Here is a 26,523-nt window from a genome sequence, read left to right on the forward strand (position 1 = left end):
TAACCCTTTAGCGGCCAATTTATTTAGAGGCTTGCAAGTGCTCCAGGCCAATTTAGTTTAGCACATTGGTTCATTTCTTATTTGTAACATTTCCCTGCTTATAATTAGTACTGCTGTAATGTATATTTATGTTCACTTGACACTTGCCATAAGGAGATGGAATAGTCCAAAACATGTCAGCCCTGTTAGGTTTTAATTGCTTACTTTTTTCACGTTAGTTGTCCTTTAAGTCATGATTTATTTTTGTGACACCGATCAATTTCTCTCTCGCTATTCACTTCCGGGCACAGGCAACGTTGTTTACTCTGGTACAAAACTACCAAATGTAATTGATTTTGAGGGACATTTTCTGTTTTGCAGCAGAGAAACGTTCCTTCCTTTCTTTATTCTCAGTTTTGTTTTGAACATGTTCATTTGTCTGAGCACATTTCAGTTCCTTATTTCTTGAATGCCACAGAGCTATTTTATTTAAACTGTCAATTTCAGAAGGCTTGACAGATTCTTATTTTCCTGAACATTTACATCCAGAACATTACACCGCACATGTACCGTACGTACTCACGCACTAAGAAATCTTACATTTGTGAAAGAAACAACAAAACGACAAACAAATCAGTACAATATGTGCAAAATAACAGATTGTCTCAAGGCAGAAGCCCCCTTTAATGCGATGATGATAAGCTATGCTGTCTGTGTATACTATGGAGTGGACAGCTGCTATTGTTCCTTCATGCTTAGCGACTGCACAGTGGCACATAGCTACTACAGATCCCACAAACCTTTGCAGGAATTACAGCAAGGTTTAAATAGACATACGAGTCCTCGGGTTACCTTCCAAAATGATCTGTTCCCCATTGGATGCTGCAGCTGCCAGAGAGCTTCTGATAGGCAGATGACAGGGGCTGTCAGGCCTAGCGAGAGTATGGAGTAAACATCGAAGGCATTCTCCCTCGACTAAATATAACTCAGGAGATGTGTGCACAGAGCAGCCGGCTCTCACCCATGCAAACGTCCAGTGGCTTACCGAGATACAACAAAAGTTTCCAGGGGCACTGCCCATCCATTGTGCCCTTTCCTCCTGTCAGGAAGCTTGGACTGACCACTTCAAGGTACAGCCACCATGCCAGCCACCATGCCAGCCCCTCAACGGAGGAGTAGGGTTAGAGACAAGAACAATGTCTTGGCCAGGCCGGAGTTCATATCCCTCAACCAGCCACCAACTACGGCCCAAGAGACCCGAAACAACAGGAAGCAAGGCGGACAATACGGAAACAACAACGAGGGTGCCCGGGAGAGGCGGCAAAGCCAGCAACTGCCAGAAGAGGACTGTATGCAGCTGAACCCCTCTTTTAAAGGGATTGCATGGAATTCTCTCATGGCCATCGACATAGCTATGTCCAAGAGTCTCGGAGTTTGTGCCAGCACTACGTCCTCCTGGGCCAGTGCCCGCTCCATGGTCAAACTCATCGGGCTAACCAGTCATGGTTTTATCTGGATTGTAGGCACATTGATTTGCCTGTGGAATAGCAATACATTGGCCGGACAAGAAGTTCTCGTCAATCTACTGCTGGGTAAGCCCTCCTTTACCTCTCTGTCTTTTCTTATCGATCATTCTGTATTGTTCTCAGTTAATGTATCACATAATGGCAAAGGTGTCGCAGCTTAAACAACCATAACCGGCTTCTGAAGTGCTTATAGATCCCATTACTTTAAGTATGTTGTAAAAATAAGTTTAGAGGATCTGGAAACCATCAGATGTCGGTAGGGTCATCTGATGTCCACCTGACCTCCTGTCTTCAACAGTCAAGTCAGATTTCCTCTACTGGTTTCTGCTGTTGTCAACATGCATGCTCTAGTCTACTAGGACCATCATGCATGTTGATGCAAGGATCTTTTCTGAGTCAGATAGTTGGGAGTTGGATTGCAGAATAGATTTTTTTTTTACAAAGGTCAGATAGGCTGGGGTCTATGTGATCTACTGAAAATATAAGAAATATGGTGGTGCTGTAAATTGGTGGACAGCTGCAAACAGAACAGGAAGGGTGCTTTTGTGGGATTTGTTTTCCTTGAGAACTATTCAGTTTTGCAGAAAGAAGATTGGGAGACAAACAGGAAGCACTCCACTATAAACTGCATCAGCGGGTGATGTCCAACTTTTGTATCTTCGAGTAATTAGCTGGATAGTGAAATGACTAAGGGCTCTACCTCTGACACAGGAGACCAGGATTCAGATCTTGGCTCATCCTGTTCAGTAAGCCAGCACCTATTCAGTGAGGAGCCTTTAGGTGAGAATCCCTAATGGCCCATACTCAGGAGGGACTTTTGTCGCCTCAACACGCGGCGCGCGCGTGTTGCGGCGACAGGTCGCCCGTGAGTATGGGCCGTTGCACGCGCGCGCACCCCGAACTGTCGCCCGTCGCTCTTGTCGCCATGCGATTGAAAGTTTCAATCGCATGGCAACAGTCGCCGCCGCACTCCGCCGCAACTGTCGCTAGTCCGCGTGAGTACGCGGACTAGCGACAGCAACCTCCATAGAGGTAAATGGAGCTTCCGGCGGGGGGAGGAGGAACGTCGGCGACAGCTTCCGTCTCGCCGCTGGTCCCTCTTCCGCGTGTGTACGCGGAGGGACCTGGAGAGAAGCTGTCGCCGGCCTGTCGCTAGCATGCTCACGTGTGCTGGCGACAGGCCACTTCTGCAGCCCGTGAGTACGGGCCATAACACTGCCACTGCCTACTAAGCACGCCCCAGTGGCTGCAGCTCAAGTGCTTTGAGTCTGCCAGGAAAAGAGCACAATATAAAAGTTATTTGTCTTGTAACTGTAGCTTTAATTTGCTGACATGGACCAGATCATAAAATGAACCTATCGTGACAGAATTATGAAGTTTAGATGTTTCGACTAGCTCCCCTGTAGCTCCAGAGGTACGCTGGGACCTGGATCCTTGGCCAGAAATCACTTGCCATGGAAGGAAATTAACAAAAACTCAGGTGGTACTTTTGCAGCCAATCATGTCATGTGTACAGGGGTGGTTCTTCCATGAAGCAACATGAATCACGTTCTTCAGGGCAGCAACAATTAGAGTACGGAAAGAGGCAGCTCCCCTCCCCAAATGTCCCCCTCCTCCCACTCCCCGCTTCCATCTCCCGAGATGCACAGTGCAGCATCACTCACCTATTCCAGCGACAGGATCTACATCCACCTGTCCAGCATCCAGTATCCATGGCTACAGTGGTGCCTCAGGTGCTGCTGGGTCACATGAGATGCTGCTGCAGTCCAAGAGGAAGTAGGACTTCATGTGCGGCTGGTGATCCCATTGTTAACCTGCTGAGGGTGGGTAAGTGATGCAGCGTCTGTGCAGCACATACCCGGCATCCTGGAGATCAGATGCTGCGGGTCAGCAGGGAGGAGGAGATGCTGTGTTGGAGAAAGCAGAGGGAGGTAAGTGTAGTGTCAGTGCCCGGAGGGGGGCGGGGATCATCCTCACAACGAAAACAGCGCGCTAGATGCACCTATAACGTCGCACCGAGTACGCCTGAATCGTTGCACTGTGCGACGTTTCGGGCGCACCCGGTGCGACGTTATATTTTTCGGGGCGCATCCGGTGCGCCATTACGCGCGCACCGCGCGGCGCTAAACTTTGCGCGCGATGACTAAAAGCTGTGGCCGTGCTAACTACTTAGCACTGTAATTAGCACGGCAAAAGCTTTTAGGCGTGCTAACTAAGTTATCCAGGCCAATGTATTGCTTCAGGTGGTAAAAAAGTCTAAAACCAGCCCTGAATGTGTAGGTATAATAGACGATGTAGAGAGTGCTGGATATTATGTGGTACTATAATAATGGTTTATATATAATTGGATGCTGACTGAGGCATCTCATTTTAATGGTTCTAAAGCTACTAAAAACGATAAGTTGGGATCTTACACCCCTTGGGGACTCCGGTGGTGGAAGGTCTCTGTCGTGGTGCCAGTTTAGGTTCCTTCCCACCTCTGAATTATGGGTATTCCAATCCTATTCCCATTACATTCTTCACATGATAATGATAAACTAAATGTAAAACATTCAGACTAGTTGAACCCCTTGCAATATCTGTGGCCAGTTACAAGCTTGGTTACTGAGCCAAGAAACCCCTCAAAGAGCAAAGCAGGTGGTTTTGGTGCTTGGCGCCAAGCGCTGGGTGCCAAAACCAGGCACCCCATAGCAGCAGTGTAATGCTGCACGGGGCGCAGAAGGGTAATTCAGGGCTCCGGCCGTTGCTGGACCTCGAATTACATCTTCCTCCCAGATGCAATGACTTGGAGGGGGAATAGTATTTAACGCCGTCGGGAATTTTTGCGGCAGTAGGGAGAACCTTTATGCGGCTCACCCTGTGCCCAACAGCCCAGCGACACGTACGTACGTACATTCCAAGAGACATAAGAATTTGTTAGGAGGTTTAATGCTCCAGTAATTGCTGAACACAGGGCCTAGATCTCTAAAAGGCCGCAAAGGCTGTGGCCTTGGGTGGCTGCTACCTAAAGGGGAGTCTGGATACGGTTGTTCTATATGGAAAAGGAGGCTGCACATGGAATTGTGAGGCTCCAGATGGGGAGCAAAACATGGAAATGTTGAACTGCTACCCAAGGGAGCTATAGATAAGGATGTTACATATGGAAGAGGGGGTTGCACATGGATCGGAGAGGATCTCTTGCACAGGTAAGGGGTGACTGTTATATACAGAAGGAAGGCTGCACATGGAAGGAGAGGCCCCCAAAAAAGTTGGCTTATGGAAGGAATAAAAGTTAAATCTGGCCTGGGCTGAACAGTAACTTTTCACTTTTAGATGAACTCTAATGTTTTAAAGTAAACCTGAACTGAAAAATAAAAGCCAAACTAAACATACACACATCATAGTCCCCTCCCACGTAGTCTAGTCATCAATCTTTCTCCGCTCATTTTTCCTGTTTCTCCATTGTGTTCAATGGAATTCTTCGTCCTCCATATTAAAATTGGGCATTACCCCATAACCGCTTCCTGGTCAGCACTCCAATAACCAGTAATATCGCTTGAGCTATAGGGAAACATGGGCAGTACCTAGCACATCCGTTGTTCTTTCAGACCTATAACTGTCAGCAACTGATAAGGGCCCTAAAGCTAAGTACTCACGGGGGGACAATTGTAGCTGTCGCTGCACACGGGAGCGTGTGCGCGACAGTTCGTCGACAGTTCGTCGACAGCTCGTCGCCAAGTCCCTCTGCATCCACACTGCAGCAGAGGGATTAGCGATGCGACGGAAGCTGTCGCCGAGGTTCCTCCCCCCCCCACCGGAAGCTCCGTGTGCCGTGTGTGGGTAGCTGTCGCTAGCCCGCATACACATGCGGGACTAGCGACAGTTCCGGCGAGGTTGCGGCGACGGCTGTAGCCGGCGATTGAACATGTCAATCGCCTGGCGACAGCTCCGACGGGCGACGGTTCGGGCGCGCGCGTCATACACACGGGCGAACCGTCGCCGCAACACGTGCGTACCACGTGGTTGCGGCGACGGCCGTACCCCGTGTGTATGAGCCTTTAGGCTGTCAGCTTCTGTAGAGACAAGTACGACTAGATCTAGTCACAACTGGAAGGAAACATTGTTAGAAGAAAATGGTGAGCTTCTGAGAGGATAATGATGGTGGGGTACGTATGTAATCAGGCCCTGATCAAGGTAAAGAGTAGCCAGCAGCCCTGCTGTTGGGCAAGAACTAGAAATGTGAGTATGTTCTGTCTACCTACTGACCAGAACCGCTATACTGAGAAAAACACTTACTCTCTAATTCCCTGAGAGTGCAGTGCTATTAATACACTGACATGAGATTAGTTCTTTGGTTTGGGATGAGATTTTGGCCTCTGCCCAGGAGGCCGCCTTCATGTCAGCATCAAATACCTGTGCCTGTGGGAATTTGACCCAGACATACCCAACGGATCATGTGATGAAATAATGCACGCGTCTTATGCTTAAAGATTTTTAATCTGATAAACAGGACTGATTATAATGATGGCGAATGTAGCGATCTCCTGTAACCAAGGCGGATGTGCGGTCTCCAGAATCAGCGCATCCCTGGTTGCCTAGCAAAGAGGAAGTGGAACTTTAACTCAGGTTTGAACTTCATCCCAATTAGTAGCTGATACCTCCTTTCCCACAATAAATCTTTACCTTTTCTCTAATAGATCATCAGGGACATCTGTATGGCTGATATTGTGGTGAAACCCCTCCCACAGTGTGATGTCAGAGTCATGGTCCCGACAGTTTGCTGTCTGTGAACCTCGTTGCATTGTGGGAAATAACGTCTTTTTCCAACTAACAAGCAAGCAGTATCTCCCTCTGTGCATAGATCTCTCAGTGCAAAGATCAACCTGATGTTACCACCAGTGATAAATTTCAGAAAGTCATTTTTAGGAGGAGGAGGATAGATACAATTGTTTATCTCATCAGTTTATTTTCACCTGGTGTTTCCTTTAAGGACTGTATTTGGCCAAATCAACACTAGGGGGTTGTCTTTGAATCTGAGGTCAGAGATTAAAGGATATATCCGATCCGAGTAAGAAAAAAAAAAAAAAAAAAGATCTATTTACCCGAGGCTTCCTCCAGCCCCTGACAACCTACCTGTCCCTCGCCGCAGCTCTGGTGTCTGTCCAGTACTGCACCTGCGCAGAATGCCCCAGGCTACGTGAGCGCGATCGCAAGTGGCGCGGTCGCACACTCGCGCAGGTGCAGTAGATGCCGACCTGGGGACACCGGAGCTGTGGCCAGAGACAGAAAAGCTGCCAGGGGCTGGAGGAAGCCCCAAGTAAGTGGATCATGTTTTTGTTTTCTTTGCTCGGGTGTATCCTTTAAGCAACCCTCATTACAACTCTGCTAAGGGAATTTATCCAAGCAGTCTTACGCCTCATGTGTCTTAGGGCTGGTTCACACGGGCGTCTGCTGAGCTTTTGCTTGGCATTGCGTTCAAACGCCAGCGTTTAAACGCCAGCGTTTAAAAGCTAGCTTTTGAAGGCTTTTGAAAAGCGTTCAAGGCTAGCAGTTCTGGTCTCTGCTATTGTTTCCTCGCGTTTACTGCCTCTGAAAGCAGCATGTTGCTTTTGAGACTAGACGCAACGCTGGGATCTACTGCCAGGCTTTCATGAAAGCCTGCAAAAGCCAGCTCTAAACGCTCCCATTCACTTGCATGGGATGGCAGTAGATCCCAAAAAACGCTGCGTCTGAAACGCTGCGTTGAACGCCACAAAAATGCCCTTCTGAACCAGCCCTTACGCCTCATGTGATCTGCTGGTCACATGATGGTATTTGGAAGCAGTGTAAACACAGAGACATAACAAACTGTAATGGGGAAACTACCGATGCATTTAAAGGACAACTGATGTGAGAAGAATATGGGGGCTGCCATATTTATTTCCTTTTAAACAATACCAGTTGCCTGACCACCCTATTGATCTATTTGGCTGCAGTAGTATCTGAATCACAGAGCCACAATAATCCAACAAGCATACAGACTGTTTGGATTGGTTGGTCCTCATCAGTGCATGGCATGGATAAATGTGGCTCTATGGGGTAGGACTTGAAACAGTCTGTATGCATGTTGGATTATTGTGGCTCTGAACAATTACCAAGCTGACACATAATTGCATTCCAGCGGTTCTGGAGGTGTGTTTAGCTGCCAGGAACAACAAAGGTATGCTTTCCATATTCAGCAGTGATGCACTGTGGGATACCTCAGAGAACACTCCAAACCGAATAATTGCAAATACCTTCTTTTTTAACCACCCTGGCGTTCTGATTAAATCGCCAGGGTGGCTGCGGGAGGGTTTTTTTTAAATTAAAAAAAAACTATTTCATGCAGCCAACTGAAAGTTGGCTGCATGAAAGCCCACTAGAGGGCGCTCCGGAGGCGATCTTCCGATCGCCTCCGGCGCCCAGAATAAACAAGGAAGGCCGCAATGAGCGGCCTTCCTTGTTTTGCTTATATCGTCGCCATAGCGACGAGCGGAGTGACGTCATCGACGTCAGCCGACGTCCTGACGTCAGCCGCCTCCGATCCAGCCCTTAGCGCTGGCCGGAACTTTTTTGTTCCGGCTACGCTGGGCTCAGGCGGCTGGGGGGACCCTCTTTCGCCGCTGCTCGCGGCGGATCGCCGCAGAGCGGCGGCGATCAGGCAGCACACGCGGCTGGCAAAGTGCCGGCTGCGTGTGCTGCTTTTTATTTGACTAAAATCGGCCCAGCAGGGCCTGAGCGGCAGCCTCTGGCGGTGTTGGACGAGCTGAGCTCGTCCAGACCGCTCAGCAGGTTTAAGAAGGCAAATTTCTGTTTTGCATAACATTTTAGTAAGGAGGCTTTTTGGTCTCTTTCAGTCCCTTACACACTCCTAGGAGTTCTGGTTCACCACGAGCTTGCTGGGCAATTGTAACTTTGGTAGTACTGTAAAAGTTACAGATTTGCTTCGCACAGTTCTTGAAAAGCGCTCCTATGCATTGTATTGAAGACCAAATGCGACTTTGATTTCAGGAAATCATAATCGCTACTGTGGAGATCACCCCATTGACTTTCATTAACCTAGCGATTTTGGAATCGCCGCTAAGTCCAAAACACTGCTGAAAGCGCTCTGGTGCGTCCCGGGCCGTTGAACACCACAACCTAAAACTATCAGTATAGGATGCTTGGATTGGCAGGTTGTTTGTATTTCAGGTACTCCTTGTATTATGCATTGAACGTATATGGCACGTGGTTTATTTTCTCTGTTGTGTGCCTTTATTTTGTTTTCCCCTCGGTGGAAGCGGTGGGGGGGGGGGGGGGGGGGAATAGACTGTGACACAGGACTTCTTGCCTGAGGTGACAGAAAGACTAGAAACGTCCCTGTAAAATCACATCCAAGTCTATGAAAGTCGCAGTATAAATTGCATTGGTCAGTGATTTTGCAATGCGCATTAAGATTGCACAGTACTCTCCCCCCTCCCCCCCCCCCCCCCCCCCCCACACACACACACACATACACGCACACACTGTAATGCTTTCCTGTGAAGCCATAAAAGTACGGTATGTATTTTTATGTAAAACAGATCCAGTAATGTATTTTCTCTTCTGTTTTTTCTTATTGAAAAGGCCGATTACTAAAAACGTAAGTGCAGGAAAAACACACATAATAAGCTCACAAGAAACAAAAGACAGAGAAAAGTTCAAAAACACAGAAACTCATATGCCTTAAAGAGAATCTGTATTGTTAAAATCGCTCAAAAGTAAACATACCAGTGCGTTAGGGGACATCTCCCATTACCCTCTGTCACAATTTTGCCGCTCCTCGCTGCATTCAAAGTGGTTAAAAACAGTTTTAAAAAGTTTGTTTGTAAACAAACAAAATGGCCACCAAAACAGGAAGTAGGTTGATGTACAGTATGTCCACACATAGAAAATACATCCATACACAAGCAGGCTGTATACAGCATTCCTTTTGAATCTCAAGAGATCATTTGTGTGTTTCTTTCCCCCTGCAGTTCTCATGCACTGAAGTTTCAGGCTGCTCGTTTCTTCCAGCAAACAGCATTGCCCTTGTCTGTAATTCTTCAGTATGTGAAAGCCCAGCCAGCTCAGAGGACGATTTATCCAGCTTGTAAAAGATAAGAGAGAAGAGAGGAAGCTGCTCTAATCCTAAATAACACACAGGCAGTGTGCATAGAGGGGCCTGGAAGGGGGAGTTCATAGCAGAACCACAACACTGAAGAACTTGGCAGCCTTCCAGACACAGGCCGACAAGTCTGACAGGGGAAAGATACATTGATTTATTACAGAGACAGTGATAGTATAAAGTGCTGCAGTAAGCCAGAACAGATTAGAATAGCTTTGGAACTTGTAGGATGATAAAAAACAGGATGCAATTTTTGTTACGGAGTCTCTTTAAAGAAAATCTGAGATGTCATAAACATAGGCATTTATACTTACCTGGGGCTTGCAATCCTATACTTAACAGGCCCCTTGCAATCCTCCAAGGCAGCTTCGCTTATCAGCTGTCCGACTACTGCGCACGGCCTTGGTCACGCTCCCATAGCCCGGGAACGTTCGGCACCTGCGCAGTTAGTTAAAGCTTGTAACTGCACATGCACAGAATGCTCCCGGCTACAAGAGCACTGCCAGGTGATGCATGCGCTGTGGAGCGTTACTGGCCCAATGGAAACGGATCAGCCCAGGAGGATGGCGAGGGGAGGCCCATGGCCTGCAGGCATGCTTTTTCCCATGGACAACTGTGCTTTAAGCCTTATTCCTGCCCTAACATCTGCTTTCAATCTATCCCTTTCTACAGGTCTCATCCCTTTCTCTCTAAAGTGAACAATCATGCTCCAACACTCAAATAACCCCTCTCTTGATCCTACAGCCCTTTCTGACTATCATCCTGTCTCCTTTATCACTGTTAACTCCAAATTACTTCAACATTATCTTCATTCACATTCATCCGACTATATCTCAATCAATTCTTACTTCAACCTCCCTTCAAGAGAACCCGACAAGGTAGTAGGTCCAGAGTGGCACACCTTACCAAACGTTTGAGATGGGTGTCAAGCCACACCCAATTCGTATCAGCAAAGTCCAAAGTCGGTTAGCACACCAATTTATAGGTTTGAAGTATTTTATTCTTCACATCCTAGGAGGTCAACACATACAGTAAATTGACAATTGTTTCGGGGCCACAGAGGGTCCCCTTAATCAACCAAAGACTTCTGTGCACAGCATATAAATACATAAGTGTCAAATAGGACCTGCCCATAGCCCACTGGAGAACCGCCCCTCATACATATGCAAATTACATAAGCATACAATCAACCACCTGTATAATGTTGCCAGTATACAAAAATATTGCCATTATACCAGTATGCCAATAGAATTACATGAGCAAATAATCAATCACCTGGAATCGCATGTAGTGTGCCAGAGGCCTCAGTCTGGTTTTTTATACCACCTCTTCACTGAAACTGCCTTGACCAAAATCACCATTGATCTCCTTAGTATTGACTGCCAAATTAAAGAGGTCACTTGATGACCCTTTGATACTTAAGACTTTCTCATCAGTAGTCATCAAAGATGTACCTCACTTATGGATCTCCTCCCCACCTCTGGATGTTCTTTCATAGACCATAGTGTCCTACACACTAACTCTGCTCCATGTCTGCTGGTGGACGGTTGGGTTACTCTAAGGCACAATTCTAAGACCTCTTCTACTACACGTATAGTCTGGGATAATTCATTTGCTTCTTGGACTTTAGCGTGATACATGCATTTGACAATCAAATATACTTCTCAGATCCTGGCCTCTCTACTCTGCCTTGTGTCCCTGACTTTCGTTATGTTAAATCAACCTGAAAAAATGATTTTAACCTAGCTGGGGCTTCTTGCAGCCCGATGGAGTCCCCCGTGCACTCAATGCTGGTCCAAGTCCCTCCGGCCAGCCCCCGCTAAGCTGGCTGCCCACGCGCCTCCTCATCGCGCTCCCACGGCCAGGAGCGTTCTGTGCATGTGCAGTATACGGAAATTGCTACTGCTCATGCGCAGAGCACTGTCGACATGTGATCAGGGTGCACACGGATCAGGCCATGCATGCGCAGTAGCCGACGACTGGTGTCGACTGGCAAGCTTTGCAGGGGTCACCGCTGCTAGCCGGAGGGACTTGGACCAGCGTCATGGGCACAAGAGGACTCCAGGGGACTGCAAGAAATCCCAGGTTAAAATCATTGTTATAGGTTGACTTAAGTCTCCCTTTAACCACCTGAGCGGTCTGGACGAGCTCAGCTCGTCCAACACCGCCGGAGGTCGCCGCTCAGGCCCTGCTGGGCCGATTTTCATCAAATAAAAAGCAGCACACGCAGCCGGCACTTTGCCAGCCGCGTGTGCTGCCTGATCGCCGCCGCTCTGCGGCGATCCGCCGCGAGCAGCGGCGAAAGAGGGTCCCCCCAGCCGCCTGAGCCCAGCGTAGCCGGAACAAAAAGTTCCGGCCAGCGCTAAGGGCTGGATCGGAGGCGGCTGACGTCGATGACGTCACTCCGCTCGTCGCTATGGCGACGATATAAGCAAAACAAGGAAGGCCGCTCATTGCGGCCTTCCTTGTTTATTCTGGGCGCCGGAGGCGATCGGAAGATCGCCTCCGGAGCGCCCTCTAGTGGGCTTTCATGCAGCCAACTTTCAGTTGGCTGCATGAAATAGTTTTTTTTTTATTTAAAAAAAACCCTCCCGCAGCCACCCTGGCGATTTAATCAGAACGCCAGGGTGGTTAAAGAGAACCCAAGGACGTCCGGTTCTGGCACCAGTATTGAAGGCAGAGGGTAGCGGAGCTCCGCCCTTAAAAGAAGTCCACTGTGTCCAAAACTCTGCAAACCACTTGGTTCTTTACCAACCGAGCTGCCCGCAGCCCCCTGAAGGTGGAGGCACAATCTCATGGACCGTTACCTCACATTAACATGTGGCAAGATGGCGCCCGGCACAGGAAAGTAAGCGAGTCCCCCTCCTATCAACTAGAAAGTGATGGCGCGGGAGATGATGCGGCTGCTTGCCCCAGACCTCTAGGCCACTGTAGAGGCAAAAGTATCTAAATCAATAGCGGGACTATCTAATGAGCTGCAGCTACAAGCAGACAGGACAGAGGACACTGAACAGAGGCTTATCTAGATGGTGGAAATTCACTGAACTAAATAACCAATGGGATATCTCCAAAACTGATTTTCTAGTGTATGGTCAGATTAAATCCTACGTTCAGAAACATCTCCTGTCTGTCTCAACTTACTCCCTTTGATCATTATTTATGTCCTGGTGCTGAGAGACTATCCCTATCCACACTACATAAGGGCCTGCAAAATATACGAGCTCAGAATACAGCACTTCTTAACATGAAACAATGGGTTAAATACTTCCTTATTCCCTCATTAGAGAAAACGATTTTAGAGGGCCTTAAAGTAAACCAGAGACGAAATGGAAAAAACAATTATACATACCTGGGGCTTCCTCCAGCCCCATCCGCCTGGATCGCTCCCACGCCGTCCTCCGCTGCCCGCAGCTACGAGAACCGGGTCCTGTCACTTCTGTCAGAGGGAGCCAGTCTAGCGTAAGGGAAGTGCGCTGTTTGCGTATCTCTGCAGCAGCCGCTGGAGAGATACGTAGAGGGCGCACTTCTCCTGCGTAGGCTGGCTCCGATGACATCAGTGACGGGGCACGGTTCTCGTAGCAGCGGGCAGCTGATGGCGGCGTGGGAGCGATCCAGGCGGATGGGGCTGGAGGAAGCCGCAGGTATGTATAATTTTTTTTCCTTTTCCTGTCTCTGGTTTCCTTTAATATTCCGAAATGTTATCATCAAGGAAGCTTGGAGAGAGTCCCCGTGAGGCCTGGCAGATCCTTCCTATAGTCCTTATGCCCAAATTCATACATCCCAACTTTTTGAGATGAGAAAGAGGAACACTTAAGCCACGCCCCTGCCACACCCCTGATCCCACCCCTAGTCACGCATACCATAAAGATTTCATAAGAAAAATATATTGCTTTATCATTCAAACCACGCTTGTCCTTTATATCCTGGTTCATTTTCCTTCATAGTAACATTTTAAAATTAGTAATATATCAATTTAAAGGATGGGAATAAAGTTTAGAGTCAATCAAACAATTTTTTTAGTAGAGAAATATATATATTTACATAGAAAGAAGGACAAAGTCCTGAGAGAGGGACACATGAGGAGGAAAGAGGGACAGGGCTCCCAAAGAGGGACTATCCCAGCCCCATCTACATGATACGATTCTTTGTACGATTCGATTACGATTCTATTTACGATCCGATTAAATCCGACATGTCCAATCGGGATTCGATTCGATTTGTTTTGCAATGGAAAATCGATTTGAATCCCTATCAGACATGTTGGATTTAATTGGATCGTAAATATAATCGTAATCGAATCGTACAAAGAATTGTATCGTGTAGATTGGGAGGGACAGTTGGGATCTATGCCAATCTACCACCATGCTCTTCACCTATATATACAAGCCCCCTCATGAACGGGAGACGGAGCCTACCCGACTACAGATTCCCCAAGGACTTCAGTGTGCAAAGCATAAGGACTGAGGCTGGGAAGATAGAAGTACCTCCAGAACCACACTAACTTGTACAAGCGGCGGGTACAGTCTGGATCGGCAACAGGATCAGATAAGGCAAAGTACAAATTTGTAGAGCAATCTCTCATCCAGTAACAATCCGGGGTCATATATTGGAGATCGGGAATATCGCCGTACACAGGGGTTTGGGAAGATCCGGGTCAGAAGCAATCAGTGTCGGACTGAGAGCTGGAAAAAATGAGGAAATCCACTTGCTGGCCAAGCAGCGGTAATCATGTGTCAGTGGTCACAGTGAAGATTTTCTATAAGTTTCTATTGGGAGTGATAATACATGGTTTCTGCTGCTTGGCCAACAGGTGGCTTTCCTCTGCTTTACCACCTCCCAGTCCGACACTGGAAGCAATCCAATGTCAGTCCAGGCAGCAATCCAAAAGAGTAGTCAGAGTCCAGGCAATAGTCACAACAGAAGATCAACAGTAATCCAAACGCACCCAACAGCACAGTAGCACCAAGCTTCACAGAAGTGCAGGGGCTTAACTACAAATCATGCCCCCACCCAATAAAACTTTGAGGGGCGAATTTTAACTTGCCTACCCCTTGTGACCCTCACAGCCGGGAAGCCCATCTCACAAGGGTCATAAAACAAGTGTGGGCATTGTAATCTTCACCCCCATAACAAGTATAGCCATAAAACACCTGATCTGGAGGCTAGACCCCTTTATCAGAAAGAGTGAAGTGGTAGTTGGGGCCCCTTTACAGTTCTGGAGCCCCTTTACAGTTCTGGGCCCCCCTGTGGTCGCAGACCCCCCTGGTAGCAGTAGGACAGCCCTGGTGCAGTAGGACAGTGAAACATTTACCTGCTCCAGCGCTGCATCTGGTCTCTTCTGTTCTACCTGTCAGCAGCTCTGTGCTTGCTCACCTCCAGCTCCCGATCATGTGATATGCACAGGAAGCCAGACACATTTGGCACAGAGCATGGAGCATGTGGCCGATCTGATCCAGTGCGGGAGCAGGTAAATATAAAACTGCTCCACTGCACTACGGAGGAGGATCAGGCCCTATCCCCCTCCCCCCCCCCCCCCCCTCCATGGTCACTACAGTTATGCCACTTAGTTTCAGACAGTTCAATAATGTTAAAGTGTACTCAAAAACAATGGGCCCATGACTAATGCTGGGAATACACAATGAGATTTTTCAGCAGATTTACTGCCCAATCGTTCTTTCAATCGATTTTCATTCACTTCTATGAGAAATTGATCAGAAAAACGATCGAAAATCAGATCGGACCTGTCGGAGACTATCTATCGAATCATCTATCTGCCCAAAAAAATCTCATGGTGTATTCCCAGCATGATGCTGGAAATACACGGCTCGATTCTGAGCCATTTAGATGGCTCGATAGATCATTTCCGACACGTCCGATCTCCCACTCGATCGTTTCGCCACTCGATTCCGCATTGAAGACAATGCAAAGTGATAAGAAAAATGAGAGGAAGATAAGTGAATCGCCCGCGGAATCGAGCGGGGAATCGATCGGCAAAATCGAGCCGTGTATTCCCAGAATTAGACTATGTTTTTGATGTTGCCCCCTACATGATACAGTATGTCACGCCTGAGGATGCGGTTATAGAACTGTTAAACCAATAACCAATCAAATTAGCCTAATTTCCCTTTGAGGTTTTCCGCAGGGTCACCTCATGTAGACAACAACAATTTTCCTAATTAAAAAATTAAATCAAATGAAGAAAAAAAAATCACACAAGGGCAGATTTATAACAGTTTGGTAAAGTGTGTGGTGACTTACCATTGTCATTCATTGTGGTATTGCATCAGTTCTCAAAGCACTTATCGTGGTATTTATAAAGCCATGATGCAGGACAGACATCATTCAGAGTGGAAAAGAATACTGTACTAGCTCAGCAATAATTAATATGGTGATACCATAGAGATAACCAGCAGGAAGACTGTCCAGTCATGTGTTCTCCCACAGGCGTGTACTTATATCGCCACCTTCAGGATGGCAATATCAATGCACAGCAGCTTAGGCAGTGGAAGAAGTACTTATCACTATTTTATAAATATGGAAACTCTCTGAAAGGACAGTGATTAATTAGAGAAAATTAAACACAGCAGAAAAATATATCAGGGCAATGTTACCACTGTTTTATTCATATGAAAACACAGAGCTAACTGAAATAAGCGGAGGCAGGGCAACAATAACTACAGAGATGTAAATGCAGACTGTGAGCCCCCACATTATTTATCCAAAAGGTGCCGGAAGCACTTTTTTAAATCGCCAGAGCAGGATCATCCACCAGGCAACCTAGGCAGGTGCTTGGGGCCTAGTGAGTGTCAAGGGGCTCAACTGCCACCTTCTTAGACCCCTCTCCACTTCAGCTTACTAAAAGGACCACGGACCACAAGGGGTGCCAAATCTGTTATCTTGCCCGTTAAATCTTAATCCATTTTTTGTAATCGATGTACTGAAACCACCCCCATAGGGTCCCACCTTTGTAGCTCTTTGCAGTGGCGTAGCTAAGGAGCAGTGGGCCCCGATGCAAGTTTTACAATGGGCCCCCCCAAGCACTCTATACGTGATAATTGATACGGCGCACTAAAACCTGCCAATGGCAACTACAGTGTCAGAGGTGCAAGAAAAGGATAGGAAACAGTTTGATAAGGATTACCACTATTTAAAGTATCTATTGAAGTGATTATTATGAGCACAGGACTAATAGAGAGCTAATACTGTAGTTGAGGGAGGGACCTTTGGGGCCCCTCTGGCCCAAGGGCCCCGATGCGGTCGCTACCTCTGCAACCCCTATTGCTACGCCCCTGCCTCTTTGTCAATCACCTTTGCTGCTAGTGGGCCCCAGGCCTAAATGCTGCATCATTTTTAAAGTGTTTCTGTCTTCTCTTTTGAGTAGGGGCGAATTCCAATTTGCGAGTTTTCAACCAGAAATCCGCTAGTGGAAATCAGTATGCAGAGATCGGAATTCTGCAGAAATACAGCCTTACCAAGACTTGGAAATGTTAGGCCAATCACAAGACTTGGAATTATTGAACCAATCAGAGAATCATTATTGTATCAAGTAAATCGGATAACTGCAGAATTTTTAGGCCAATTAGAAGACTTGGAAGTATTAGGCCAATCAGAGATGCTGAAGTTTACCGCGGTGGCCAAATGCGGATTTCGCATAATAGCGTAGTTCCGCAAAAATATGACATGATGAGATAGACATGTGTATTTACAGTGTCTAGTACACAAATAACTATGCTCCTTTATATATTTTTCTGCCTGAAAGAGTTAAACATCAGGTATGTGAGTGGCAGTAGGACTGAGTCAGACTACAGTGTGACCCTCAATGAAAAGAAATTACAACTGTAAAACACTTTCCTAGCAGAAAATGTCTTCTGAGAGCAGGAAAGAGATAAAAAGGGTCAATGGTTCATAGATTTCTAGCTCTGGTATACTTCAATGAATGTGTCATTGAGCAACAAACAATACAACAGTAAAAACTTAAAAAGTAGATTTAAATATAAAACTGTGAAATATCTTAAAAAGTCATTTTTAGGAGAAGGAGGATAGATACAATTGTTTGTTTCACTCGTTTATTTACACCTCGGGTGTACTTTAATGACAGGGCCTCATTTTGAATCCTCACTTTATAGAGGAACTCCAGTGAAAATAATGTAATAAAAAAAAGTGCTTCATTTTTACAATAATTATGTATAAATGATTTATTCAGTTTTTGCCCATTGTAAAATCTTTTAAATCCCTGATTTACATTCTGACATTTATCACATGGTGACATTTTTACAGTTGGCAGGTGATGTAGCTGCTGCACGCTTTTTTGGCAGTTGGAAAGAGCTGTAAACAGCTATTTCCCACAATGCAACAAGGTTTACAGACAGGAAACTGCCAGGAGTACCACGGTCCTCAGAGTGTCTTGTGGGAGGGGTTTCACCACAATATCAGCCATACAGCGCCCCCTGATGGTCTGTTTGTGAAAAGGAATAGATTTCTCATGTAAAAGGGGGTATCAGCTACTGATTGGGATAAAGTTCAATTTTTGGTCGGAGTTTCTCTTTAAGGTAATTCTTCGCCCTGCCTGCACCCTCTGACGGTTAGAAAGGGGAAAGCGGTGGCAGAACATTTTGTCCTGGGCAAGACGCTCATCTGCCTGTGGGTGACACTGAGCAGATTCGCAGACGTGTCTGGAAGCCGCTGCGTACATTAAACAGTCATGCCGGTTAGGTTTGTTTCTGACCTCTGGTGAATCCGAGTAACTTCTCCTCCGCGACAACCTTCCCTGCTGCCGGTTATTTGGGTCACAGGACAGGGAGAGATGGATTAGGTGATCCCTGAGTGACTGCGCCACTTGTGACTATTTCTGGGGGACGGAGCAGAGAAATTGCTGACACCCTGAAAAGGACCCCGTGCTGAATCACAGCCGGAGAGTTCAGAGACGGGCCTCTATCCAAATTAGGAGGACTTATAAAATCTAATCTTATACCTAGTTGCTTTTTAGTAAAATTCTATTCCTAAAATAACAATTTTAATATCGCTATATTTATGCCAAAATGCAGCGTACAGTTGCCTCGGAGAATCAGAAGATCCTGCATTCACTTAACCCCCTTGGCGCTATGATTCTTTCCGGATCTTAGGGTCTAAAACCGGTGCCATTTTTTTGCACCCTTTCAGACCTTAAAGTGAACCTCCGGACTAAAAATCGACTCAGCAGCACTGAAAAGGCTTGGTGTTTCTTTAACAGTTTCACAGCATCAGAAATTTGTTTCTCTTATCCAAACCTCATTTTTAGCTGCACAGAAGAAAACTGCCCGGGCTTTTTTCCCCTGATGCTGTGCAAAGCATGATGGGATTTCTGATGTTGTTGTTCTCGTTCTGCTGTTTTGGTGAATTTTTATTTTTTTTTTACATTTTGAATTTGACATTTGAAGCCTAGTGTGTGCAGCTGGGCGGAGTAATCAGGACACAGGGCAGTTGGAACTGTGTCTCCTGCTCCTTGTCACTTCCTTTCAACCAAAAAGATGGCTGCCCCCATGACAAAGATGGCAGCCCCCATGAATCACAAACATTTGCCTGTTCTTTTAAAACAGGGTGGGTAAAAAATTATATTACCTATCTATTCTAATTAACATGACTAATGTAACTTAATGACAGTATGTTTGTTTAGGCTGAAGTTCCCCTTTAAAGAGACTCTGAAGCGAGAATAAATCTCGCTTCAGAGCTCATAAATAGCAGGGGCACATAGCAGGGGCACATGTGCCCCTGCTAAACCGCCGCTATAGCGCCGCTTAACGGGGGTCCCTTACCCCCAAAACGACCACTGCGACACTTGGTCGCAGATTTGGTCGTGTTTTATTGCTTCCTGGAGGCAGGGCTAACGGCTGCAGCCCTGCCTCCAGTCGCGTCTGTCAGCGGCGCATCGCCGCCTCTCCCCTGCCCCTCTCAGTGAAGGAAGACTGAGAGGGGCGGAGGAGAGGCGGAGATACGTGCTGACAGACGCCACGCGCGGCGGCGGCTAGCCCTGCCCCAACCAGGAAGCGCTCCCCGGGTGTATCGAGGGGGATTTGGGGGTGAAGGGACCCCCGTTAAGCCGCGCTATAGCGGCGTTTTAGCAGGGGCACACGTGCCCCTGCTATTTATGAGGTCTGAAGCGAGATTTATTCTCGCTTCAGACTCTCTTTAAAAGCTGGAAAATATCATGCTGCCAGCAGTTCTGCAATCGCTCACCTCACTGGCTCCAGCACTGCAGTTATGCCTCCATCCTCCGGGTGGTGCTGCAACTCTAAAGTGAAATTGATCATCATGGTACAGTGACTGGTGGTATTAAATACAGGGAGTGCAGAATTATTAGGCAAATTAGTATTTTGACCACATCATCCTCTTTATGCATGTTGTCTTACTCCAAACTGTATAGGCTCAAAAGCCTACTACCAATTAAGCATATTAGGTGATGTGCATCTCTGTAATGAGAAGGGGTGTGGTCTAATGACATCAACACCCTATATCAGGTGTGCATAATTATTTGGCAACTTCCTTTCCTTTGGCAAAATGGGTCAAAAGAAGGACTTGACAGGCTCAGAAAAGTCAAAAATACTGAGATATCTTGCAGAGGGATGCAGCACTCTTAAAATTGCAAAGCTTCTGAAGCGTGATCATCGAACAATCAAGCGTTTCATTCAAAATAGTCAACAGGGTCGCAAGAAGTGTGTGGAAAAACCAAGGCGCAAAATAACTGCCCATGAACTGAGAAAAGTCAAGCGTGCAGCTGCCAAGATGCCACTTGCCACCAGTTTGGCCATATTTCAGAGCTGCAACATCACTGGAGTGCCCAAAAGCACAAGGTGTGCAATACTCAGAGACATGGCCAAGGTAAGGAAGGCTGAAAGACGACCACCACTGAACAAGACACACAAGCTGAAACGTCAAGACTGGGCCAAGAAATATCTCAAGACTGATTTTTCTAAGGTTTTATGGACTGATGAAATGAGAGTGAGTCTTGATGGGCCCGTGGCTGGATTGGTAAAGGGCAGAGAGCTCCAGTCCGACTCAGACGCCAGCAAGGTGGAGGTGGAGTACTGGTTTGGGCTGGTATCATCAAAGATGAGCTTGTGGGGCCTTTTCGGGTTGAGGATGGAGTCGAGCTCAACTCCCAGTCCTACTGCCAGTTTCTGGAAGACACCTTCTTCAAGCAGTGGTACAGGAAGAAGTCTGCATCCTTCAAGAAAAACATGATTTTCATGCAGGACAATGCTTCATCACACGCGTCCAAGTACTCCACAGCGTGGCTGGCAAGAAAGGGTATAAAAGAAGAAAAACTAATGACATGCCCTCCTTGTTCACCTGATCTGAACCCCATTGAGAACCTGTGGTCCATCATAAAATGTGAGATTTACAAGGAGGGAAAACAGTACACCTCTCTGAACAGTGTCTAGGAGGCTGTGGTTGCTGCTGCACGCAATGTTGATGGTGAACAGATCAAAACACTAACAGAATCCATGGATGGCAAGCCTTTGAGTGTCCTTGCAAAGAAAGTTGGCTATATTGGTCACTGATTTGTTTTTTGTTTTGTTTTTGAATGTCAGAAATGTATATTTGTGAATGTTGAGACGTTATATTGGTTTCACTGGTAAAAATAAATAATTGAAATGGGTATATATTTGTTTTTTTGTTAAGTTGCCTAATAATTATGCACAGTAATAGTCACCTGCACACACAGATATCCCCTTAAAATAACTAAAACTAAAAACAAACTAAGAACTACTTTCAAAAATATTCAGCTTTGATATTAATGAGTTTTTTTGGGTTCATTGAGAACATGGTTGTTGTTTAATAATAAAATTATTCCTCAAAAATACCACTTGCCTAATAATTCTGCACTCCCTGTATCACACTGTGTGCGCTCACGTAGGTGGGTGGGTGCATTGAAGTGAACAACAGGTAGTAGGTATATACAGTGATGGGTATTACAATGTGCACCTGGCACAGTAGTAATTATACCACCAAGGGGCCAAAGGCCAGCTGCGACTGACTGACAGGGCTGTATATAATGCAAGTGGGCCACAAAAAAAAATATAGATCACAAGAACAAGATTAGCTCTCAAAAGAGCTGTTGAGGGGTGCTTTTTTAGCAATAACAATCAGCCAGGAGCAAGCTAACAAGCCTACAAGAGCCTAACTATGCTTTCCCTATGAGAGTCTGCAGCAGCTCTCCCTTCTCTATTTACTGCAGGCACACAAGTGAGTCCAATGCCTGACACTGCCTGCCTTTTATGTGGGGGGGGGGGGGGGGGGCTCCAGGAGGGAGTGTAGCCTAATTGGCTACAATGTGCCTGCTGACTGTGATGTACAGGGTCAAAGTTGACCCTCATGATGCACTATAGGGGCGAACCGAACTTCCGGAAAAGTTTGCGGTTCTCCGCGATCGCGAACCACGGAAGTTCGCCTGGAACCGTTTGCCGGCGAACTGTTCGGGCCATCTCTATTAAACACCAGGGAACTTTATAAGGGAGTAAGGTGGCCAGTAGACAATGAGGTTGGCCTGCGACTAAGTTCCAGTGTTCAGTGTCGGCCCACATTGTATTTGAGTTTGACACCCTTGGTATAGAGCAGGGGTCAGGAACCTTTTTGGCTTAGAGAGCCATAAGCGCCACGTATTTTAAAATGTAATTTTGTGAGAGCCATACAATATGGTTCAAACTGGGACAGTGCGCATGCACAGCAGAGGGTCCTGTTGACCTGTTGCCATGGTGATGTGTATTCAGTTTATCCGCTGGGCAGGGGAAGGTGTCAGATACATCTTCAGCTTCTCTTGGGTTTCAGCAACATCAGCAATTTTCCGGAGAGCCAGACAGGAGAAATACCGACTAACAGCTTGTACAATTAGCTAGCTGACTTGGGGATTGATTCACTTTATAGGACGAGATCCCCACACTTTGGCCCAAAGGCTGACTTTCAAGTGACAGGCAGCCTACTAGGCCAATCAAAGTGCGGAGATCTCGTCCGAGAAAGACACTGGACCTGACAGGGTCCAGAGTGGGACAGTTGGAGCAGCTGTTCGTTTTGGGGGTAATGTGAGTAAGTTGGTAGTGCATGCTACAGCAGTAGCGTGCCTACTTTGAAATTTTTATTTGTGCTGTCACACTAAGCTGCGCTGCTTGAGCAGTGTAGCTTAGTGAATCAACCCCTACTGATTTGTATGTGAGCCAGATATAACCATCAAAAGAGCCACATCTGGCTCCCGAGCCATAGGTTCCCTACCCCTGGTATAGAGGGACCGAGGGCTACATATGTGTGCTGTAGAATGATTTGGAAAATCTTGGATCTATCCAGAGGCTTTCCACTAATGAGGTAAGTAACTAACTTTTATACTTTTGTGCCACTTCACCATTGCTTTAACCACTTAAACCTATCTGGACGAACATTCTCGTCCAGATAGGCTGCTCGCACTCCCGCTTGCCGTTAGCCCAGCGATTAATGAATGGCATTATAGCTCCCATTCATTGATCGCAGCCCCCCGCAGAAAAACCGACAGCCTCTTATCAGAGGCTGCGGTTTTTCTGAGTTAAAAAAAGTTTCCCATCCTCCTAATGCTTCCTGGAAGCGTGATCATACGCTTCCAGGTCTTTTTGACTGTGGCCATCTTGTGGCCAAATAGTAAAACTACACCCACATCAAATTTTTATTAAATAAATACATTTTTTACATTTAAAATTAGCTGTTTACCTCCCACACCAAAAATTACCTAAATAAATGTTTCAATAAAAAAATAATAATAATAATTAAAAATAAAAAAACAAAACCATAAATAGTTACCTAAGGGTCTGAACTTTTTAAATATGCATGTCAAAGGAGTATATTAATATAATTTTTTAAATTATGGGCTTGTAAATAGTGATGGACGCAAATTGAAAAAATGCACCTTTTCTTTCCAAATAAAATATCGGCGCCATACATTGTGATAGGGGCATAATTTAAAGAGACTCTGAAGCGAGAATAAATCTTGCTTCAGAGCTCATAGTTAGCAGGGGCATGTGTGCTCCTGCTAAAACACCGCTATCCCGCGGCTAAACGGGGGTCCCTTCACCCCCAAACCCACCCCCGCAAGACTTGGTCGCAAGTTGGTTGTAAATTTTCTTCTTCCTGGAGGCAGGGCTAACGGCTGCAGCCCTGCCTCCAGTCGCGTCTATCAGACGCGCATCGCCGCCTCTCCTCCGCCCCTCTCAGTAAAGGAAGACTGAGAGGGGCGGGGGAGAGGTGGAGATACACGTCTGACAGATGCGCGTGGGGCAGGGCTGTGGCAGTTAGCCCTGCCCCAACCAGGAAGCGCTCCCCCGCTGCACCGAGGGGATTTGGGGGTGAAGGGACCCCCGTTAAGCCGCGGGATAGCGGCGTTTTAGCAGGGGCACACGTGCTCCTGCTAACTATGAGGTCTGAAGCGAGATTTATTCTCGCTTCAGACTCTCTTTAAATGGTGTAATAAGCGGGACAAATGGGCAAATAAAATACATGGGTTTTAATTACGGTAGCATATATTAATTTCAAACTATAATGGCCAAAAACTTAGAAATAATGATTTTTTCCCATTTCTTTCTTAATATTCCTGTTAAAATGGATTTAGAATAAAATAATTCTTAGCAAAATGTATCACCCAAAGAAAGCCTAATTGGAGGTGGAAAAAAACAAGATATAGAGCAATTCATTGTGATGAGTAGTGATAAAGTTATTGGCAAATTAATGGGAGGTAAAGGTTGCTCAGATGCAAAAAATGAACAACCCTTTGCGCTGAAGTGGATAAAGTGGACCTGAACTCTTGCACAGGACAGAAGGAAAACAGAGAGAAATGCACCCTGTATGTATTTAGAGAGTTTAGCCTGTCTAATTCCCTCTCATCTGTCACTAATCACAAGTTGTAATTTGATCTCAGCTGTGTTAGCTGGCTGACTCAGCAGGGCAGCTAATTTGTAAACACTGGATGTTAACCCTATGTCTGCTGTCATGAAAGCAGGAAGTAGACACACTGCAGATTTATTGCAGAATTTGCATGAGCTGTAAGAAAGACATGTTTTTCTTTAAATGTTATAATGCGGTTGCTTATCTTATATCAGAGAAGAAGTTCTGTGTTCCGGTCCGCTTTAAGTCTTCTAAAGTCTGAGGACCCTATCAAAATGTTACTGTGTGTTTCCATGGTTTCTGGCTACACTACTACATTGGAGATCATGAAGTATCCTGGGACATATTGTACCTTAGCGAGGGCTGTTATAAAATTAGTTAATTAGCCGTTCTGGAATTGCACACAACTGCTTTGTATTTTTTTGTTTTAAAGATTAAGGCCAGGCACGCTGGATTACTAAACTTTTCATTCGTTCTCTGGACCGCCAAACCTTAGCAGATCAGTCCTTAGTTTATTAAATAAAGTCTAATGCAGTGATCTGCAAACTTGGCTCTCCAGCCTTTAAGGAACTACAAGTCCCACAATGCATTTGCCCTTATGAATCATGACTGTGACTGTCAGACTCCTGCAATGCATTGTGGGACTTTGTGCGACTTAACAGCTGGAGAGTCAAGCTTGAAGATCACTGGTAATGTGAAGCCTATAAAATATATTATTGATAACTGTGTGTTCATGCTAACAAACTTTCATCTGACCCATTTTTTTTTTTTTATTATTTTTTTAAAGCTCTGCTATTGGATATTCTGACAGTAGCTGGATTACAAAAGTTGGTCAAACGTCGTGGGCCCTTTGACGTTTCACCTGGTATCTTAGACTACCTCGTCCTGGACATGTACGCCTTTCCTGCAGCCCACGCCAGTCGGGCCACCATGGTGTCCAAGTTCTTTCTCAACCATTTGGTCCTTGCCATCCCTTTACGTATCCTGTTGGTCCTGTGGGCCTTCTCTGTTGGACTCTCTCGCATCATGATTGGCCGGCACCACATCAGTGATGTCATGGGAGGATTTGTGATTGGCTATATGCAGTTTAACTTTGTGGAAATTATTTGGGTCCCATCGAGTACCTGTCAGATGCTTTCATCTCTTTGGTAAAGGCTTCATTTCAGAAGAAGATGAGACTTCTGGAGAACCAAGACCTTTATAAATAGGGAAGTGTTCCCTTCTATAAGGAAGAGACTTGTATATTTCATTGTGCTATGTTCAGTGGAATTGAAATATAATGGAGGTTATCATTTTGCATATGTGATGTGTTAGAAACTATTAAAATATGAGTTAATGGTAATAACTTTTCTCTCTTAACAAGGCCACCAATGGGAATTTAGATGTGAAGAGAGACCAGGAACCAAATGGTGCAGTATCATTAGGTGTTTTTGGAAGAATGAAAGTATATATCATTGTATACTCACAAAGGCACTGCGTAATATGTTGGCACTTTGTAAATACAATCAATAAATAATAAGGGTGGAGTAAAAGAGAAAAGAAGGGGGTCCGCTTCAATGTCTCTCAAAAATTTTTATTTGGGACTTATCCCAGAGCAGCCACAGAAACACTCAGCTAACATGTTTCGGACCTATAGTGGTCCTTAATCATAGCGCAGTTATTGCAGTCACTTCACATTTTTAAAAGGCATGGCAAGGATGGAGTTGACCCAGGCCCACCTACAAAGGGGCGGAGTTGGTCGACATACAACCTCCTTCCCTTATGTTACGAAATGTAAAAAACGTTTAGAGGTGAATACTACAATAGGAACAATATGCTAAGAGTAGCCCAATATTTCAATCAAAATGTACATAATATGCATAAATAGAAATGTCCAAAAATGGGTCTAGGCACAAGCCAGAAGAACATTTGTACATTTCTATTTATGCATATTATGTACTCCACCCCTTTGTAGGTGGGCCTGGCCTGGGTCAACTCCTTCCCTTGCCATGTCTTTTAAAAATGTGAAGTGACTGCAATAAC

At 46.0% G+C, this 26,523-nt stretch overlaps 2 protein-coding genes across 2 annotated transcripts in view; one reads left to right on the forward strand and one right to left on the reverse strand.

Moving 5' to 3' along the window:
- Positions 1-16,015, reverse strand: part of FAM78A (family with sequence similarity 78 member A) — a 112,611-nt gene extending 96,596 nt beyond the window's left edge. Inside the window, exon 1 of the mRNA XM_068248853.1 lies at positions 15,886-16,015. The gene's annotated coding sequence lies outside the window, so the exon portion shown is untranslated. The remainder of the gene's footprint in view (positions 1-15,885) is intronic.
- Positions 929-25,846, forward strand: PLPP7 (phospholipid phosphatase 7 (inactive)). Its single transcript, XM_068248856.1, has 2 exons — positions 929-1,571; positions 25,289-25,846. Exons 1-2 carry the CDS (start codon positions 1,121-1,123, stop codon positions 25,651-25,653), a joined length of 816 nt encoding a protein of 271 aa, XP_068104957.1. The 5' UTR covers positions 929-1,120; the 3' UTR covers positions 25,654-25,846.
- The last annotated feature ends 677 nt before the right edge of the window (positions 25,847-26,523 follow it).

This window comes from Hyperolius riggenbachi, chromosome 8 (genome assembly GCF_040937935.1).
Source record: "Hyperolius riggenbachi isolate aHypRig1 chromosome 8, aHypRig1.pri, whole genome shotgun sequence".
In the NCBI taxonomy this organism is placed as follows: Eukaryota; Metazoa; Chordata; class Amphibia; order Anura; family Hyperoliidae; genus Hyperolius; species Hyperolius riggenbachi.

What these genes read in the sequence shown, in the direction of transcription:
- PLPP7 (XM_068248856.1), top strand. Translation starts at nt 1,121, where the DNA reads ATGCCAGCCACCATGCCAGCCCCTCAACGGAGGAGTAGGGTTAGAGAC. An exon ending in TCTCGTCAATCTACTGCTGG is followed by an intron (nt 1,572 to 25,288) that starts GTAAGCCCTCCT and finishes ATTTTTTTAAAG; the next exon opens with CTCTGCTATTGGATATTCTG.